General features: G+C 38.7%; 1 protein-coding gene across 1 annotated transcript in view; it reads right to left on the bottom strand.

Annotated features, from left to right (window-relative positions):
- The window catches only part of kctd16 (potassium channel tetramerization domain containing 16), a 95,512-nt gene extending 74,120 nt beyond the window's left edge, over positions 1-21,392 (bottom strand). Inside the window, exon 1 of the mRNA XM_004076130.4 lies at positions 19,721-21,392. Within this exon, the coding sequence (XP_004076178.2) occupies positions 19,721-20,558 (838 nt within the window). The 5' untranslated portion in view covers positions 20,559-21,392. The remainder of the gene's footprint in view (positions 1-19,720) is intronic.
- Positions 21,393-22,169: the final 777 nt, after the last annotated feature.

Below are 22,169 nucleotides of genomic sequence, written 5' to 3'. Positions count from 1 at the left end.
ACCAAATAATGCGTTTTCGAAACCTAAAATATTAGCGACACTGACGCCCATTTTAAAGACAAAATTTTACTTGTAGTAATGGCCACAGAGTTTCTAGGATGGATTGTAGTAAAGCAATGATTTCAAACTCTGTTTTGAAATGTTATTAAGATCATGTTTTTAGTGCCCAAGTGCAACAGAAAACCCCACATGCACACATTTTTCAAAAAGGTTGGAAAATTATAATGGCTCTTAATCCACTACTGTCTTTCTAAATAAAAAAAATAAAAAATGTGTAAATTTAAAGCTTTTAAGAATTGCAGAATTAAAGATTTTTAAGAATTAAATAAAAAATCAATTGTACTAACATTCGGAAAAGTAAAGGCAGAACTGCCTATCCCCTAAATGTAAGTTACTCAAAAGGACAAAGCCTGAACTAGTTACTGTATGAGTGAAATCTGTCACTGAATAAATATTACTGAGGGAATCTGTTAAAACTGTCTTGTTTTGAATTTTGTGGCAGAGAAAATAAATATTAGCTCTGATATTAAAAAAACATATATATGTACGGTATATTTTGCATTAAGCAATATAAAAATGTATACCACGGTCTGGGTGAATACTCGATTCTGATTGGCTGTTCTGTGTGATAACCACACACACCAAAAGAAGTTCCGGTCACCTATCTTAAATCTTCTGTATCACTGCGCCAGCTTCTTTAAAACAACCTTTAGCCTCATCGTCTGGACAAAAACAAGTGGTAAGAGAAGAACTTTTTCTCTGAACTGATGCTTTATTCAACCCATCGGGACGATCAGCAGATCAGCATATACATATCGATTTATATCGCCGAATCTTGACTGAAGCGGTGTTCCTGCGCCATGTCACGTTACCATGACAAAACACCGCACCACCTAACAAACATCCGCTTTTTGGGGAAAAAGCGATCCATATAAAACAAAAAAACAAGAATTAAGGACTGGTTAATATTTATTTATTTTGTAAATGACCATGAGCTTCGAAGGATGCATTATCACTTTTTATCGCACTTCGTGGAAGCTCAGGCTTCCACAGCGTACGTTAAAAAGTGATAATGCACACTTCGTCTGCCATTAACCCTTACGTAATTTAATTCAGAGTGAATAAACCTGAAATGATTGAGAAAATAAACATCCCTTCCAGCTGAAAACATCCCAGATTTTTGTCAGAAAGAGCTGGAGGACATGAGAGAGGGAAAAGGTTTGCACAGTCTGCAGAGTCTCTGATGCATCATGATCCTCCTGTTCTGTATCAACTCTGCAAGCATTTCACAAATTCTAGAAACTCAGGGGCCTTAAAAGTCTCTGTTGGAAGTTAAACAGAGTAGTCTCAAATGAGCTCCAACAAAGTGTCCACAGAGAAAGTTCCTGTCTTATTGCCATCTGATTTTAAGCAGGAAATTAGTAAATGCTGGAGGCATAAAAAACACTCCAGTCTTACTGCATCACAATGTGAGAACAGAATTTTCCACGGTTGTCCTGAAGGAGGAATCACAGCAACAAACAAAAAATATATATATAGCCCAACAACCATAAAAAAAGGAAAACAAATAATTAAAAAACAACATTACATTTTAGAAATCAAACATAGTTCCAAAGAATGAAACTATATTAAAAGGAAATGTTTTGGGGGGAAAGTTTCAGAAATAGAAATGAAATGTTAAAAAGATGAAGCAAAGGAAGAAACCTGGAACATCTTCGATAAGATGAGGGCATTTGTTTGTGACGTTTTGAGTTTTTCAAATGCATTTTTTAATGTTCACATACCCATAAAAGTTTAATGATTAGTATGGCGCATGTCCAGTATCGCTTCATACCAAATTTCTTTCAGTTGAAATGATGGACAAACATCATGGAATACCTACCTTTCCGGTTTCTTATTGTGTTTCATTTAAATTTCTGGAATTTACTTTTGTTTTCGGAAATGTTACATTTCGATTTTGATTTTTGGACTTGTGTCTTGGTTTCTAAAATGTAATTTTCTTTTTTTTGTTCACTAATTGTTTTATTTTTTTACTTGTCATTGTGATCGTTGATATGTTTTGCATTTAGTGATTTTTTGGTTTTAATGTTGTCAAAACTGAAGCTTATGAGTTTATCATTCATGTGTTTAATGTCCAAATAGAAGCAATAATAATAATAAAAAGGGGAGAAAAACTTTGTGTTTTGCCTTGTTTCTTATTTATACTATGCCTACGAGGTTTGTAGTAAGCTAAGGCATTTATTAGTGTTGTGTCATCTTTTTATGATATAAGTGTTGGCGTGTTAATAAACCTGTTCTGTATCTGCTCTTCATTTAGTTTGAAAACTGTATAAGGAGAAACAGTTTGGGATGCTGTTGTAGAGCAGTTGTGATACTAAAAGTGTTTTCAGTGGGAGAAATATATTCCTTTAGACACAAAAGCTCGAACATTTACAGCAACAACCTTCTAAATAAAATGAGGCCAAAACAGGCTAAACCACAAACTAAAGTAAATATACAGAAAAGGACTGTCATGAGGCTCCAGTGAAAACAGCTGCTAGAAAAGCCTCCACTTCAGCTGTCAGTGGAGGACCTTTATGAAACAGGAGACAGAGATAGAGGATGGTTATTAAGATATAAAAATAAACCATGAGGTTCATTGCAGTGAGTACTGGGACAAAAAGAACATCCCTCTGGCAGCTTTGCTGCTCCTTATGTTTAAATCAGTAAAACCGCGGCTAAAGATTGTTTACAGAAGAGAGAAAGCAGTGGTTTTGCTTTTAATACTCTAGAGGAAAAGCACAGAGGAGGTGAACCACTCGTGTGGCTGAGATTCAAATGTAGTAGATGCACAAAGGTGTTACTGAGAAAGAGATATTACTCAAAAACTACTTTATCTTTACTTTATCTACTTCTATGGTTGTATTGCATCTCCAACATTTCTGGTTATGAGTTAACCTTGTGCTATCTTAGATGACCCCACCCTTGCATTGACGTGTTCTCCCTACCATGACAAAGGTGGATAAAGGTGGAAAGATTTCATGTAATCCATGGACACCAGTGAAGATCACAAATCATTGAAGAAAAAAGGTTCAGAGCACTGTCTAGTGGGTCTAGATGACCCAGCTTCCAATGTTAAAATGCCTAGGATAGCACAAGGGTTACTCTAAGTACATCAGAAGAGGGATTGACACGCGCAGCAGCAACAGCAGACAATGTTTTGGAGTGAAAATGTCTTCACTATGACCACTGTCCCCCAATGTCAATCAAGTCCCCAAAGCCAATGGGATCAAAGCTCCACCCCCATGGAAAGATAGGATAAAAAAAATTAAAAAACAACAACAGAAATCTTTTTTCCTTTAACGATACAAAATATTATATAACCTACAATTTAACAGCTTTTTTTTGATGAAGAAAAACATTATTAACTTTTTAAATCCCTTAGTTTGAACTTGGTTGGTAATTCCTTTTAAAATGTTTGTTCTTGGAGTTGGAGTTTGGTTTGTTTGAGGCACATCTCTGCAACTGTACAGTACTGTGGAAAGAAACAAAGCTGAGCTGTTAGTGAGTCCATGCGTGACAGAAAGGCCAGGTTGGATGAAGTCAAAACGAAGGGCTCCTCTGGAGGGTGAACAATGTCTAGTGATGCCTGAGCGGTGTTTGTTATCGAGTGTTGCCTTTAAATTGTGAGGATTAGTTCAGTTTGTGTGTTTAGTTGTGCTTTTTGCTTTAGTCTGGTTGTGTTATCCTCTTGTCTTCACCTTTTTGTCCTGATTTTTTTTTTTTTTTTTTTACATTTTTGTTCATTTCTTTCTGCCATGTTGTAGTTTATTTATTGCTAAATTAGGTTTCCATCTAAAAGTCAAACCTTCTGCGTTTGAGCCCTAGATTATCTTCATTTGTAACAAAAAATAATGTAAAAATCAAGTTTGAAAAAGACCACAATCACAAGAACCTGAAGACAAGACAATTTTCTCAGAGAAATTATGAGATATCTACAGTTCAACAATTAGCATTAAATCTGAAAACCAAAAACCTCTTAAAACTGTTGAATTTTCCTGGACACTTAAAAATATATGTATATGCATATTTCAGGATCCTCACTTCAGATTAACCTGCTTATTTTTCTTTTTGTTGGTGCACAAATTGTGTTGATTTAGGAGGACACATTCTGTTTGCTAATCCCTCTAATCTTTAGCCAGGTTAATCTTGCAGCAAACAATGTGTCTCCAGGCTGGGCTGCAGTCTGATCTTATCAATGCGTGTGCCTCTGTGTATTTGTTTGTTATGTGTTATCGGACATTTACAGCCTCTATTGTCCTGCAAGGTAAATTTACAGGCAAACCTCCTGCCTGCAAACCGTAATCACAGACGGTCAAGGCCAGCAAGTCATTACCTTCACAAAGCTAATACTGTCCTGTGTGTTTAGGAGAGCATTATACAGGTAGGGTGTTTGTATAGGACCTGACGTGATAACCCAATTATCTTTGTCAACAAATAGTCAGAGCCTCTTTTGGGCTGCCACACGCTGTGCAGAGCTATGTGAGCGCAACTCAATAATTCATTACGGCATGAATAACAAACAGCATTGAGGCCTGGATGGAGCGACATTGGAGGAGTTTACCTTTACATCACAAATGCTAAAATGCAAAAAATGGATAAGCAAAGGCTTTTCTATATAAGCCACTTTAAAGCCACCAAAAATAACAAGCCAAGAAACATTTAGTGCGAATCTGTTGTCTCTGTATCTATTTACTTTAACACTTTAACAGTTAACACTCTTGGTGGTCAAAATTATGGCTGTGTGTTCTTTTCAACAAGCAACAATCTCTCTAAAAAGTGGTGAAGTCTGTTTTTTGACTCCAGACCCCTCATAATAAAAAGTTTTATTATGTTTTATTATAAAACAAAATGAATAGTTTCAGAGTGGCCTGTCACTGTGGCCAGTCTATGGCCAGGTGTGGCTCTGACTGGCCACAGCAAAAGGCCACTCTGTAACAATAATCAGTCTGTCCAATCAGCATCTTCATATGACACACCTGTAAGGTGTGATGGATTTGAGAGAAATTGTGATTTTGGGTTTGTAGAAAATGTTTCAGAATTTCGAGTTCATGTCATGACAAATTGGGGCAAAAACAATTTGTGTTGCTTTTATATTTTTGTTCAGTGTATGTCCTCATATTCAGTGCCACACGTATACGAGATCATTTCAGACAGCAGAATTCATCCTGTAATTCAGAAACTGTGCAATAACTTTGTTGTCCAAACACAGCTTTAGACTGTACTAAAAGTTTTTCAACCAAAACATCACATAATTGTTGTGCGTACATGCAAACTCAAGCTGCATAGCATAGGATGGGGTCCGTTAAACAATGTGTTCTGTGATGCACTTTCATGGGAAAGGAATAGAATGAACTGCTGGACTCTAAATCTGTCTCAAAAGCTGATTTTAGGAATGTAAGAGCAGAAATATCAGTCTATGATGTGGCATAATATTTTGCATCTGGTGAACCCCACTGTCACGTTTCTTAATATCCAGCCAGCTTTATCAACCAGGGAAACGGTGCAGAGAAGAGACTGCATATACAGGGCTTAAGTGTGGTTAAGCAAGCAGTGCAAATTTTGATGTTTCCTTTAATGAGAGCCATTTTTCATCTGTGAGCTGCTTGTATAAGATAAACAGCATGAGTGTGTGGAGGGAGGAGCACAAACAGTACATGGGTAAGTCATAATGGACAGAAAGCAGGTAGACAGGTAGAGCAACAGTGACAGTTTGTCTAAGAAAACATTTTTGTATTTTAAGATGACTGACAGGAATAAATGACGTCAAATCAGATTGTGGCCAGTTTTGTCTATTCTCCCTTTATGTAAAAACATTTAAGACCCACTCCAATCATCTTTTGAGCTTTTTTTTAAGTGTTACCAGTTTACCAGTGGTCTTATGATTATAGTCTTTTAAGAGAAAATAAAAAAAAATGTTATTTTCTAGGACATAGTTTCTGCAGAGTGGCATGAGTTCATTAGAAAATGCTCAAAACTCAGAGAAATGCCCCATTTTCATCAGAGTGGGTCTTCAAGTTCATTAAATGTGCTTGTTTCTTTTTTCTGTATGGTGACGACACATTTTTTTATTTTTACATGTCCCAATATTATATTTTTTAATGAAATAAATGGACACAATCAGCTGCATTACAAATGAACAGGGTCATTTCTGTCTGAGTTAATTTCCCTGGAGTTTCTACAATAGAGCCTCAGGCTTCCTTAATAGACTTAAAGACATCATTGCAAAGGAAATGTCACTGACATTCTGCCCCAGGAAGACACAATGAGACACCGTGGAATGGGATTAAAGTGTTATGACCATATGCTCGATCAAGCTGCATGGCAGACGTTGCAGGGTTCTAATGAAGCACAGACGAGCAATAGCGGATCCTAACATCCTTAAACTTTAAAGCTGACTAAAAATTTGCAGGAATAAGTTTAATCAGTGACGCATGTTCAGACTGAGGGCAGAAAACATTGTAAACACATCAAACCCTGCTACCATCAGCACAGCATCAACCTGAGAGCAGATGTTTACATGCAGAATGTATAAAAAATGCTTTATTTTAAATCTACCTTTGATATCTCTAACAAGGAAATAGGACAATGCATAAACACTTTAAATGCTTGTTTCTGACCAGTGGTTTTTGGAGATGCCATGAGGAATTTGTGCTCAAGTGACCAACGGTAAAACATTGTAAGGTTGAAATATAAATAATTTTTTTTTTGTTTTTTAACTTGTCCTGTCCAACAGCTGGGCAGGCAGATGAGAACTGAGGGCCCCTTGTGTTGGACATATTTTACTTTAACAACAGGAGTTATTAATCTTCAGACAAACCAGAGGTATGTCTGAATAAACCCCTTTTGTAATCAAGGCCAAACCTTATTAATAGGAGGAGGGGAGGGGGGGTAAGACCATGAAGCAGCATAAAGCAACAAGTTAACTGGTTGTTTATCATTACGGTACGGTTCAAATGTAGTACAAAAAGGGCGGGGCCTGTCCACACACACACTCAAATGTTATAAACACACCTGCTAGCTGCAAGAAAGTCCACATGTCAACATGTACACAAAACAGATAGTGTTCACACACGCATACTTATTTATGCCTTCAAACCAACTAGTGTGAAATATTTCATTCATTCAATCACGCAAACTATTAGTGCAATGGTGAGCTAACACCTGTGCTCAGGTGAGTCTTTATGTTCTTCTAAAATGGATGGAGGAATGTGAAAAGAAGGAGGGAGAGTGCCCAGCCACCCCCACACCCAGACCCCCGCCGCAACAGCAGCGGCAGCCGGAACCCTCCAACGCCACACGGGTGAGGTTGAAATATAAAATTGACTGACTGGACAACAAGACATTTCAAAATAAGGGCCTGATGGCACCTTGCTGTAACATAACAAACCGTCACTGGGATTTTTGTGTAAATTTGTGGGTCCGTCTCTTTCTTCAAACAAAGAAAAACGTTTTTTCAGTTGTTTTAGTGAAACATGCTTTGGTTCTAAAGTGAGATTTTTAAAACATCCCTAATTATTACAGGATAGATTTTGTATGTGTTTTTAAAGAAGGATATTAACTGCGGTTATACAGGGTAAATATCTTAAGAATGTAAAACTAATTTAAAAAGGAAATAATTAATAATTTTGTAAGTGTAAGATTTCTTATTTTCTACAAAAAACAAACAAAAAGCTGACATTGTTTTTTTTTGTTTGCTGCTGAAATATATGGAAGTGTATTGCATTCAGTAAAAAACAAGTGATTTTAACTTTGATTTTTTTGTATTATTAAAAAAAAATGGTTGATATTTATTCTAGTTTTTTTTGGGTCTTAAAAATTTTCAAAAAATAAAAAAATTCAGGTGATTTATAGTCAAATCTTTTCCGTGATTTGGTTCACTTCCATAGAAATACAACATACCTCTGGTGCTGTTTTCGCATTTAAATCGATGAACAACAATGTGTGATTTTTAACATCTGTTCCTCTATAGAAGAGTAGACCTTCACTAGTTTTTCTGTGCTTTGAATGCATCCGATTTCACTTTGTATTGAGGCAGTGGTTCTCAAACTGTGGGGCGCGAGTCACCCGGTGGGACAAGGCTGGGAAAGATGAATAATGTTTGCACGTTGTAATTTTTTTCGCGCCGTACTTGAAATACAAGTACAATTTGGGGGAGGGGTCTTTAAACATTTCGTGTTCTTCTGCTGGCAAATGTTTTACGAATCAGAGCGAAAGACCTGCTCTTCATGCAAACAGACGATAGCTACATGTGGGGGGAAAAAGTGTCTAATTAAATCACCAGGCCTAGCACACAACTGGTTGCCGACATTAATCAGAACAGTGACAAACACACCCACAGTGGAAACAGATGTTGGAATGATTAGGCAATACAATTACAGATGCGATAGAACTTCTGTGTACTCTTTCATGGCGTCTCCAGCCAATCAGCACTGGCAAACAGCAGGGCTATTAAAGCATTGATGCATTGCAGAAAGCAGCCGGTGAGCTGAGCCAGCGAAGAGACTCTCCAGCTGCAGTTTGTGTCATTATGACTACGCTCCACACCTCGTCGCACAGCAGAGCACTCGTTCCAATAACACAACCGGAGAGGAACATCAGCATTATATCAACTGTGAGCACCACCAGGGAGAGAACTGAGTGTCAAGAGGCGCAGAGGAACAGACTGATGGCTGGCATGAGGAGAAGGGAGTCACCGAGGACCACAGGGAACTTGTTTTTGCATTTGTGTTCATTTGTTTTCTCTTTCATTTTCTCTTGCTTGTCTTTCTCTCACAGCTCTGCAGCCTTCCACAGCCTCCAGGGATAGGGATTATAGGAGTCTGCATTACGGTGCTACACTAAGCTTCCAAGGGAGAAGGTCAAGGGGGAAGTGAGACAAACAAGGAAACCTATCTTCTTTCTGTGTGCGACCCACTTTACCTTTTTTCTGCCATTTTTCCCCTTAAAACCTCATTGGCACATCTTTCTGGGCTGTCCTTTAAATAAACATTCTGTTAAAGATTATATTCTGCATTGAGAAATATTCACAATGTTGGTGGTTGACATTTTAGGAATGAAAAAAACATCTTTCAAGGGTTCAAATCCTGAATTTCTCATCCATAGAAGCCCCTCTATCCTCACCATTTCAAATCACTGAAATCAAATCATTTTTTGTGCCTTTGTTTTCCACTGGGTTGTGGGGTCTCCAAATCTCATGCCAAACCCAAATGAATGCTTACTTATGTAGAGAAAGGACAATGGCAAAGAGTCGCTTTCTGTTCCTACAAAGCTGTGTCTTTGGGGTATGTATGCCAAAAGCTTTGTCTTGGCACATCTCTGTAGACCTGCTGCAGACTGAGTCCCAAATGAACCTGTTAAGCTCTGTACATCGTCAGCAACTCCATCCTGCTAGGAGACATTTGATTAATCAACCCCTTACACACATGACACAAGAGTGCGCCCAGTAGTTTACCCCTTGAACTCTCGTGATCTCAACAAGTACACAATGGCAATCCCCAGCAGAGATCAGCTGACCTCTTCTGGGGCCAAAGGCCTTGTGACCGAGTGGTTTTCTGAGTTTGGTTTCTCTGCTCACTTCTGTTAGTACCAGGAATGCAGCTTCGAAAGCATGTTGATACAGCAGCTCTGTGATGGAATACAGAAGTCACAAATACCTCTGAATGCCATCCAGTTAGTAATGGACAGTGCAAATGATTTAAAGGAATCCCGCAATACCTTCACTGTGCTTTGCCTGTCTCCCTGAAGAGGGATAGCAGGTCCAGTAAAATGTTTTTTTTCCATAATGGTAAGCCAGATATCAAGGCTTCCTGGATTCTTGTTAGGGCATGGTTTAGGACTGTATCAGAAGGATGCATGAAGGAACACCACACCAGCACTCATAACCTTTTAGGGGGCCAGAGAATGCTTGATCTTAGTTGCCAAACAGAAATCATGACCAACATGTTCACGAGAGCCTGTGGAAGATGGCCAGTTGATCATTGTCACTGACTGCTGTGTTTGTAGCTCTATCAAAATTCAGAACTTGTGGAACCCTATGGCGTATAAAGTTTTGTCAGCTCCATAAATAAGTAATATTGGTTTATATTCTGGCCCCTCAGAGGGATGGGTCAAAGCTTAAAAGGGCCAATAGCACAGTTTTGAAGGCCCCTTTTTTGGGAACAGCATTCCAATCCATCTTCAGCTATTTATTTACTTCCCCGTAATCTCCTTTGCTGGAGGACTCATGGGAAGAAGGCCTTCTGTTAATGCCTTGACAGAAGGTTCTTCTCATCCTCAGTCCAACCTAGTCTTTTTTTGCGTATTTTGGATATAACAAGGTAAAAAGAATATTTAAAAAAATGTGTTTGTATATTCCAAAAGAAATATTACATAATTGCAATATATTGAACATACTTCTAAATAGCTCCACATACCGCAAAATAACAACAAAAGATAACTCTACAGAATGGAAATTGTGATTATAACACACTAATGATAAGGGGAATGGGAGGAGGTTGCATTGTTTAATTATCTGTGATAATGCATTTTGTGTTAAAAGCTTTAGAAAATCAATATGGTGTATCTACGACATCAACAAATTAGCAGGAAGCAATATGCAGCCAAGTAGTTGGTTTGCAGCAGCAGGTGTTATCAACATGCACACTTGCTTCAATCACCTGTTGTATGAATTTAATAGTGTGCAATGTGGAATATCTGAATTAATAACCTGCAAAAAGCTGAAGCTGCTTCAAAGATAAAATGTTATTCCAGGATTTAAAAATCTAAATCTCCATAAAGATGTGTTATTATTTTATAATTTTTGACTGAATTATACTGATAAACATATATATATTTTTTTCCTTTAACTATAACAGTTTAAAGTTGCATTCAAGTATGACAGCTCTAAGGCAGGAAACAGAATCATTTGTCTTTTCTTTGGTAGATCAGTGTTGTCCACCTGCTGCCACTTTGCTCTCATTGTCCAAATAATACACCTTAAAGTGTGTTGGACCCCTGAGGAGCTGAGGCTGAGGTAGCAGCTGTCCCCATCAAGGATCTCCTCCTAGCTGCCGTGGCGTGTCTGCTCTGCAGCTAATCACTTTTCTGCTGACCTGTGGCGTGGGCCGCTGCACCAAAAGCCTGCACACGCCGTTAAGGGAGGAGCTCCCAAATTCAGCATGGTGTTGATTTCACATGACATCACGGTGCGGGTATTATTAAATACATGCACACATGAATTTGTGAGGGGCTGGTGGAGAGCAGGTGGCTGGATGGGTGTGTAAAAGCCTCAGGAAGGGCACCACAGGTCGCGCATTACAGCACATACACACACAAGTCCTAGCCTGCCAAAACACATTTGCCACAGAAGAGGTTACTCATCTGTGTGTATCCGGCTAATGGCACAGGCCAGCAGACACCAGAGAGCCCATTTGCAATGACACACAATTCACTTGCTGCCACATTTTGGAGTGCAAAATAATGGCATCTGGAGTCAAAAAGTGGTGCTTTCCTACCTTCCTAACACTTCCTGCCACTTTTAAAACATTCTTTGTGCCACATCCATAGTGTATTTGCCAAAGCAAGAGTCAGCAGAGATGATTAACAGCTATTAGTAGCTTCGAAGTATAAGTCGCAGCAGCCAAATCATGCCCAATAAAGAAGAAAAAATCATTTTAAAGTCGCACTTTTGGGAGAAAAATATTCACAAAATATGAGAACAAAATTAAGACAAATCAATATTAACAGATTTGATAACAAGAATAGACTGTATATGCACCATAACACATTATTGTTTAGGAAATATAAGAGGAAATTAGTGTATTAGCGCAGCGTATGATGAGTTATTAAGATAATCATAGCATGAAGAACATGGTAACAAGTCAACTAAACTATTTATATCACTTCAAATAACTAAGTCCGTTCAATTCTTCATCCTCTGTCTTGCTTTGGAACAATTCTGCTACGTTCACACCAGGCATGTGATGCTTTTAGCAGATGGTGCACTGGAATGTCTCTACCCAATATTAGCTCATGTCTATTACCTACAATTGGAAGAAGCTAAGTGGGAAATGTCGAATGTTGTGCAAACCTGGCGTACCTTACTCCAGGCTTTTTCTTTTAAAGCTCTCTTCCGATTATATGACAGCGTGCCAACTGTGGCACGCAGAGGGAAAGACAACAACAAACACTTGATCTATCTGCATATATTTTTCAGATTTAAAAAGAAAAGTTTGAGTGACAATCTGTTCTCACAATGAGCTTTTTTCCCCCTATGGGATCATAAGGAAAGGGTCCACTCATGAAGCGCTCTTACTTTGACCCCGCCCACCAATATAAATACTGCCACTTTTCCGCATTAGCCTTCATGAATGTGCGATTTAAAATGAACAAATTAAGAAAGTGACTATTAGCACATAATTTTCCAAGTATGTGCTGCCAGTGCTTAACTTTCTCCTTCGCCACACGGACCCAGAATGTCAATATGAAATGTGAACAAGTTGTAACCCCTTGTGCTATCCTAGGCACTTTAACATTAGGAGTTGGGTCATCTAGAGCAGTGTTTTTCAACCAGTGTGCCGCGGCACACTAGTGTGCCGTGGGAGATGGTCAAGTGTGCCGTGAGAAATTGCCCTCATTAACTGATCTAAAAACAATTATCATCTCCAGGAAATCAGCTCTTTGTTCATCCAAACAGGCCCTGATAAAACACTGAGAAGTTAAGAATATGAAATATCATAAAATTATTTTTTCTTTGTGTTTATATGATTGTATTAAAGATATTTTGATAAGAATAACGGGATAGCGCGATTTAGCTGCAGCTATAAGTGTGTAAGGAAAAGTCCCGCCCCTTTAACTGTCTCCACCAATCATTCTTGAAGGCTTAATCACATGTCATCAGTCTGACCAATCAGAAGTGGTTAAAGTATTCACTTCCTTGTTTCGATTTAGCGCAAAAAAGTCTCTCTGTTCTAACAAAAATACCAGCTAAAGCTCGTCTTTAGCGGTGTAGCTTTCCACAGAATCTGGTGTCAGACTGGAACAAGTGAACAAAATGAAAACAATGAGTCTCTCCTCTTAACGTCTTAAAACAACGAACACACATCAAACAGTTTTTGAATCTTTTGACTTAATTTTTAATACATCTTTTAGAAAAAACAGCTGCAGCTTCCAGGGTTTTCTGCAACAATTATCACAAAAATGCATGTGAGGTTGCGGAGCGGCTGTAGATGAATACAGACTGAGCTTTTTCTTTTTTTTTTTTTTTTATCTATTTTTTTGGATGCTGGTGTGCCGCGGGATTTTTGTCAAGGTTAAAGTGTGCCGTGGCTCAAAAAAGGTTGAAAAACACTGATCTAGACCCCCTAGACGGTGCACTGAACCTTTTTTCTTCAATGATTTGTGATCTTCACTGGTGTCCATGGATTACATGAAATCTTTCCACCTTTATCCACCTTTGTTATGGTAGGAAGAACACCTCAATGCAAGGGTGGGGTCATGTAAGATAGCACAAGGGTTAAAATGAAGACTTCAGCTGATCGCTAAAAGTGTATGTCAAAATCTGTTTAAAAAAGCCCTTTGACCTGGAGTTTGTGAATTATGTATAATTTCATATATATTTGAAATGTATTTATCTTTATTAGAGTTCAAATTATAGTTGGTGATGGCCCAGTTGTTATGGGTAAAATTTCAAAGTGGCACTTCATGTGGTAAACAGTGCTGACCCCTGAACTGCATTTTGCTTCCACAGCTGTTCTGATAAAAGCAATCATGGGACATTTTTTCTACATGTTAGCATTCCCTTTTCCATTGTCTTGATTATTTTAGCCAAAAAATCACAAAAAGAGATTAAATCAGCAAAACACATCTTAAAATTCAAGAAGTGCCGGTATTTATTTATTTATTTAAATATTCTTTATGCATTTGACACACATCAGTAATGTAATTATGTCTTCTGCATGTTGTGTAAATGGCAAACAGGTGTCTGGTTCAGAAAAGGGTCCCAGAACAGAAATTGATCCATATTTAACAAGTTCAGATAAGGAAAGAACATATTTGCTTGTGTGAAAGTAGATGAGTTTCAAATCTATATAAATAACAAGAATTGATTTTAATAAAGAAGCAAGGAGTTCAAATCTGGTACAGAATGTTGTGGAAAAAAAGAAAAAATATCAGAAAATGTTCAGAATCCCAAAACTTATTCATTTGAATCTGATAAGTTTAACTGAAAGTTTTGACAAATTGGAATTTGAAATTGATAAAATGCTCCATAACACATGAAATGATAAGTTTACAGCTCATTATAATAATAAAAAGTGAACTTTACATTTAATCTTAATTATTTTTGTATCAAGATGCTATGACTTATCTGGCATGAATTTACTCATTTCTATTGCTGTATTTGTTTTCCTAACAATAAAAGTTAACGAAGCAAGGTTTTAATATTAGATTTATTTTAACATGTGTATGTGTTTACTAAATTAAGGAAATAAAATAAACTGTGGCTTTTTTTATCTTTTTACAATTTCAGACTTATATATTCAATGCAAACATAGTTAAGCATTATGTTATTCTTGTTATCAAAATCCTAAAGAAAACAGATCAAGTTGACTTTGCTGATTTACTTGACAGCGTGTTCTCTTTTATTAGTCTGCAGCCTTAAACTCCAAAGCAATCTCCCTTATTATGCATTAAATATTGATGCATAAAGACATCCTTTAAAATGGGTAAATGTAGTGTGGAGGAAGCAGGTTACTATCTCCTTTGATCTAACCAAAAAAAAAAAAAAGAAGAAAATTCAATCCCAAAGACCATTTTGCAGCTTTGCCAAAGGAAAGTAGAAAGGTGCTTTAACGAAAGATGATAAAACAATTACAAGTATAGTCTCAAAATGTGCTTTAAAAAGTTTAAGGCAAATCAATGAAAACAGATGACACAAAAGATCATATTAGCAAAAACAATATTGTCAAATGTTGCATTGAAGTTTAGTGCAGGACACGAAAATTACAAGCAGAATGGGGCTAAAATATTTTTTGATCCAAGGTTAGTTTCATTTTTTGTTTAATTTTCTTTTCTTTAAATCAAATTTCATGTTCCAGTTTGTCATGTTCTCGGGTTTTCTTCCACCAATCTCGATCCAGACCAAATTAACCCATGTGCTATCTTAGATGACCCCACCCTTACATTGACGTGTTCTCCCTACCATGACAAAGGTGGATAAAGGTGGAAAGATTTCATGTAATCCATGGACACCAGTGAAGATCACAAATCATTGAAGAAAAAAGGTTCAGAGCACTGTCTAGTGGGTCTAGATGACTCAACTCCCAATGTTAAAGTGACCAAGCACAAAGGTTAAGCAGACTGGGTCCAGACCAAACAGTTTTCCCTGTCTGAACACGGCCTTGATCATCCTGCTGGTTTCTGTTTTCAGTTATTTAACCCTCAGGATCCTTCAAATCCTCCTTTCACACCCATTTGGTAAGTTAAGATATGGTTTCAGTTTGTCACGTTTAAGTTTAAGGTATATTTTTTTTATAGTTTAAGGTATATTTTTTGTTGTTCTTTTGTTAAAATCATGTATTAAGATCATTTTTGCCAATTAGTCAATCTACTTCAAACCACTAATCAAGACAGTTTGAGGCCAAAATAGGCCAAAAAAAAAAGACAAAAGCATAAAGAATTTGGATGGTGGAAAACAAATTATTAAGAGGATGTCAGTGGGGTCACACAGTGTAATCAAACCTAAGTTGAGCCTCTTTTCTTGGTTTGCAACTTTTTGTTTAAGATTACAAGATTAGGCCACGTAATTTCAACCAATGGGCTAAATGGATGTGTTCAAAGATTCCCCACAGAACTGTAAGTGTGATCTTTTTCTGGATTAAAACCCACTGGATAATTGGTTTATTCGTGTTCTTTCAGAGAAAATGGGGCCAAATTCTATTTTTTTAATAAGAAGTGTATGACAAAGACCAGTGGATAAATATACATTTTTTCAGAAATAATTTTTATTTTGAAGGAGAGAATCTTTTAAGATCAGCATTTGTATTTTACCAGATATGGATTTTCTAAAAATGGATTTGAAAAACTGTTGAATTTTCGTGAAGAGGGTGTTCAAGCAGGTTTCACTTTTCGTAACCTATTCAGATTTTCTTCTGTGAAAAACATTTTTTTTAAATATGCATGGACAGCAAAAGACTAATGAGGCATGCTTACACAGCTACAGCAGAATGGCAGGCTTCAATTGCATTTCCTGAAATGAAATTGCATATGGTTTTTGGTTGAAAGTTTAACTTTAACAAAGAAACAAATAAATAAATAAATAAAAGGAAATAGGAATTATTGTATAAAGCCATGTTTGGTTGTTGCACCTCTCCACACAAAACAATTGTAGCCTCTTCTCTTGTAACTATACCACAGATTTACTTACATTTAGCCACGTCAGCAGAGTAAAGTTAGGAAGATTTGGCGTGCAGCTCACACTGCAAATCTTTCTAAAGATTATCAGTGAGGTCAAGGGCAAGGTTGTGTGTGTGTGTTTTTGCTCATTGTCTCAACAAACAGGAAAATACACTTTCTATCCTAGCAAAATGTAAAAGAGTAACCAAATTTTGTTACACAAATCAAAGATACCCCTAAAGTGCAGAGAGAGAGAGTCTTACTGTCAGAGAGGTGAAGATGGAAGTTAACACACAATCATGGACAGGGATATGAATGAGAAGTGAGGGTGGAGGCGTGACGGTGCAGCGAGGCGTGTAAAGGTAACTGGTGGCACCACAGTGCTCCATGGCCCTGCGGCACACACAGGAAAATGGAGGGGAGGGGGGGGGCAACTATGATTGACTAGAGTAAAATGAGGAGACATGAAAGGAGGCAGGAAGAAAAGAGATCGGGGGTAGAAAAGTAGGAGGGGAAGGCAAAGAGGAGTGCTGCAAAAAACGTGACAGGCGGATAAACAAGACTGCATTTAATCTGCAGCGTAAAGGGACTCCCAGCATGCTTCACCTGTGTTTCTTTGTGTATATGCTGGTGTGCATGCAAACGTGCACAAACACAGGGCCTCTGTGTTCAAGAGTACATCTCGTTTGTGTGGACCATTTTCTGCAAAGAGTATAGCTTCCTACAAACTCTGCACGTGTCTCTCCATCGGAGCCTGGAAGCTACTGCTGTTTGTCAGTGGGCCAAAAGAGGAAGTGGTGGCCCACAGACACACTGTCAGATGTTGTATAAGCAAGGTGTGCAGCAAGCACATATGTGCATGTTTAATTTGCACACCAACAGCACTTACTACCCCTGGATTTTGCTTTTTAGTGCTGCTCCATGGAGCCATGAAGACTGGGAGCCATTCAGCCTTTTGTGCTACATGAAGGATATTAACGCAGAACTCACTTAGCTGGAGACACAACAACAAACTGTTCTTGTCTGTTTCTTCAGCTGCTGTTAATTTTGTGACTTTAGGACTTAATATTGGTGATTTTCCTTGATATGTCGGCACGATTTCATGCGTGGATTTCACATCCTGTGTTATGTATCATAGCTCTTCCTTGTCACGTGACTTCTTAAAGATTAACCTTTCAAATACCCGCTCTGTTCATCTTTTGATCTATTGTAAAAGCATTCCCAATGTTTTTTTAATGATGGTTATGTCATTTTTATCCACAAAAAATAAATTCGGTGTTGTTTTCTAGGACACAGTGCCACAAATTCATTTGAAATGTATCTTTGAGTTGTGGGGGAAGGACCATTAGTGCAAAGCAAGCCCACCACCGTTGATGAGAAAGCTGTTTACATGCTCTCCGACTAGCTTACAGCCCTTCACACCCCATCATGTACAGTTTAGTGCCAGATGCCAGCTTGGACGAGAAAAATTATTTATTTGTCTGCTGGCAGATGCATCGGAATGGAGCAGAGCAAGGAGCTTTTGTCCCCGCCCAGGGTATTTTTTATGTCACAAATACAATCTTTTTCAAACAGCATTTTTTTTGTTTTTTTGTGCCTGATTCAAACAATCTTAATAAAGAAATACTCCGAAATACAAATGTGAGCTTAATTTTCTTATGTCTTGTATCGTCAGAAAAATGCGACAAAACTTATTCTTATTGGTTCTTTAAGAACTTTTGCATCTTTTATTTTTTAGCACACGGAAAATCTGGTAGTGCGGTGAGAATGACTGCATGGTGCAGTTAATGTTATTCAGTGAAAATGAAACCGTCCACTTTTTTGATTTTAGTTCATGGAAAAATCAAAGTCTCCTGCTTTGTTTGCTTGGGAATTAGGCCTCGTCTATTTAAAACCTAGAGCTGTGGTACACAAGCTTATTTGTTTCTGGGTTGATGAGATTTTGTCGGGCCACAAGGGAAATTACAAATCTGCAGCATTTTGCCATCTCTGTACCGGACTAATTTCAATGTCTTAATGTTAAGGTGAAGATGAGTCACTGTTGGCACTTGTGGTGTTTTTTCAAATCAAATCCAATCACTAATATAATTTATCTATTTCTTCAGCACGTTTCTGAAAAACGCTATTGTTTTTTTATCATTAAGTTATAATTTTTTATGTTGATACGAGTTTTCAATATTTTAATCAGCGGTCACCAACCCTTCATCATCTTGCCCTATAATCCCTGTCAAACAAAAAAATAATCTTTCCATAACTGAACAATTCTAATCACTGTTTTTAGAGGAAAATGTTATTTGACAAATATAAGATGTGTTTCTTTTAGAGTTAACAGAGCCAATTCCTTCAGGTTTTTGCTTCCAAACGAATAAAGTCAAATATTGTAAGTGCAGTTTACAAAACTCTGCTTTAGGACTTTTTGCTCTGCCTAACTTAAAAATGCCAAAATGAAATCTATAGCTGCCAGACCTAGAAACTTCCACTGAAACGTTGTAAAGCAATTAACAACCAAAGAAAGTGTACTTAAGCATCAATGTGTCAAGTTCTTCTCCAACATCTTCATGGCAGCTAAGCAGCAGAATGGATGAAGACATTTTTGAAGGGAAATTGCAAAAGGATTTCAAATAAGGTGTTGAAAAGATGGACTGAATGAAGAAAAGAGATGGGATGAAGTCTATCAAATTGCTGATGAGAAACGGCGAAGTGGTGAGTGATCGTCGCCCTGACAGCAACCGCACAGCTGGCAGTGAAATTATTCCAGTCTGCTTAAATCTTTTGAAATATTTACTCTTGCACAGAGTGCTGCAACACAGGGTAATAGTATAAAACCACCAGATGAAAGCACAAACTAACCTGTCTGCTAAGTGGTTGTGCCAAATGCCCTACTGTGTCTGAGGTGGAATATCACCCTGCCTTAACCCCTATTACAGAGGTGATCACTAATGAACTCTGTTTCCATAGGGCTCAGATAAAACAACAGTCCCACCAGAGAGCACGTAGTTTGTATTTTTGTTTTTTTAAGATGCATTCCATCCACAGTTCAAAAATGTGCCTGAGCCTGAAAGGGTTCTAAAACAGGAATTTGACCCCATCAAAGCAAATCAGAAATAACCCAGAGCACTGTAGTACAGGGAAAAAGCAGGAATCTCTGATCACACCGCCTGCAGCAGTCACCACCCACATCTTCATAGCCAGAGACACCCCATCCTGTCACCACCTGACAAGCCGCGTGCGCCTTCTGGTGGTAGTGCGCGTGCATGCACGCAGACTCAGCTGCACAAGAAGAGAAGGAAAAAAAGGTGTGACTTACGGTAGAAGACGTATTCTGTGTAGCTGGACCAGTTTTTGTCCTCGGTGTGCTGGTTGACAAACGAGGCTGTGACGGAGGAGTTGCACGCTACCATCTGGAAGCCGCACTCCGACAGCATGTCGAAAGATCTCTCCAGGTGCTTGAACTTCAGGTAAAACCGGGACGTGTACCGATCCGGCGTCCTGTCCGGGTCCCGGCTCTCGTTCAGAGTCTCCCCAAACACCTCTTTGGCGAGGGCCACCCTTCCGCATATAAGTATCCGGGGTACCCTTCTGAACTTGGCGTCGGTTTGACTCTCACGGCCAGTGGTGCATGACCCCCGGTACCCCACCGTGATGTAGCCGCTCTTTCTGTCCGCGGGGACGAGAGAGGGCGGGGGGCACTGCCTGTGGTCGCTGCCCTGGGACCCATCCTCATAGTCGCTGAGGATGTAGTCGTCCGGGCTGAACTTGACATCCTCAGTGGTCAGGAGCTTCACCAAATCAGGCAGTTGGAAGTACTCTGCCTCCTTCCTGAGCCTCCCTTTTTCCGGGAAGTGGTCCGGCAGGACGACCTGCTTGTCCCGGAGGTAGTCCAACACGTATCGGAACAAAAAGCCGTCCCTGTCGATGAAGTAACGACCCTTGGGGTCCCTCGCTAGATCGTTACCCGCGTCTTTTTTGGACGAAAATAACTTGCCTAGTAATGAACTGGGGGTGCTCACCAAAGTTGCGTGACGCGTGTAATAAACCTGCCCTCCTACGTTTAACTCAACCACATCTGGGAAACTGTTCTGGACGGATGCTTGCTCTATGGGGTTAGTCCTGCAGTTCACACTCAGCGCCATCGTTTCTGTCATCAACACACACACACACACACTCACGCAAACACACTAAAGTCTCAAATAATGAATGAAAGAAGGAAAACGGGTTTAGATCCGTGTCAAAAGTTGCGCAAACCACGTCTCCTGCTCTTGTGACGCACAGCCTTCAACTTCATCCCGCAAAAAATAGAATGTATTAATCCACTGAGATTATAACCCATAAAACAGTTAAAGGGGAAAATGTGGTGCCCCTTTTGTAAACGGCTTCTTTGTGGGTTAGAGAGGAGAATCACAGAGGCTAAATGGATCCTGGCGCATCAAAGGCTCACATAGGACTCCCATAGCCTCTGGGAAAACAGCATTACGAAGAGACGAGGAGGTTGAAAGAAGCCTAATGCATCTTCTGAAAAAGAAACTTCCTCTGCGGACATTGTTTTGTTCCTGGGAGTATTTTCCAGCTGGCAAAGAAGCGGATCTCCGCACAGGCGCGCAACGATGGGGGAAGTGAGCAACTTCTTTTTTAGAATATGATCGATTTACTGATGTGGTCTTCTCACTTAAATTTCAAGACGCTCAGCCTCCTCCTTTCGGATTAAGATGTGGAGAAAAGAAAAAAAACTTGGCAGTCTTCTAGTCACTCTGATGGTGAACTGTCATTACACACATGACTGGTTACTAACGCACGAAAAAAATGCATCATGCAGAAAACTTGTTATATCTGTTGTTTTCCAGCAGTGGTAATAAAAAAAATCCAAGTTCGGAATCAAATTGTTTTCATTTTCCACGCTGCGCAGATCTGCCCGCGCCGGCTGCGCTCTGCACAGGGAGCTGTCCGCGGTGCTGAAGCAAGCATCCCAACCTCAGTCTCGCGCACTCGCGCCGCCTCCCTCTGCCGACATAGTTGGGTGGTGTCTTCAGTATAACCCACTCCCCTGTTACACACATGCAGACGCACACACACACACACATACAGAAAAGGGTAAAAAGTTTTGTCAGACAGACAAAACGACGGCACTTTATTAATATTTTTACTGAAGAATTAATATATTTCTCACCTTAACTTTTTATTAATTTAATCTTGTTTCTATATTCCTTGAGATATCTTAGAGCAGAGTGGATTTGGGTTGCCCCATTATGTATACAGTATTATTCTGTGCTGCAGAAAATTACTTTATATTCCAAGAAATATTATATTGTAAATCCAGATAAACGTTTAGACGTTTTTGTGTTGAAAACGTGTGGATTTTTGCCTTTGCAAATATAAGCAACAGCGCCTCCCTCTGCACGATTTAATGTTTTTAATAATCTTCATCATATTTTTGCTAGCAATTAAATTTTTTTATAATGAACATCTTACTGTCACATTGTACTATTGCATAAAAAATTGATAAATAATGAACATACTCTGTAGTTTCAGGACACATATAAATAAACGTTATCAACTCCACATCCACAGAACTTGGTTTGGTGAACACAATGTCCCCAACACACCAAACAGGCTCTATAGCTGCAGGGCAAAACCAGCAGGACAAAACCAGCACTTTGCTGCAAATACAGTTAGACAAAACCATGAAATACAAAACGTCCACTAGATTTCAGAGAGATCAATTTGAAATAATGGTCATCACATGAAAGCCCTTTTGCCCA

Source organism: Oryzias latipes, chromosome 14 (assembly GCF_002234675.1).
Source record: "Oryzias latipes chromosome 14, ASM223467v1".
Lineage (NCBI taxonomy): Eukaryota > Metazoa > Chordata > Actinopteri > Beloniformes > Adrianichthyidae > Oryzias > Oryzias latipes.
This window is presented reverse-complemented; position numbering and strand designations above follow the sequence as displayed.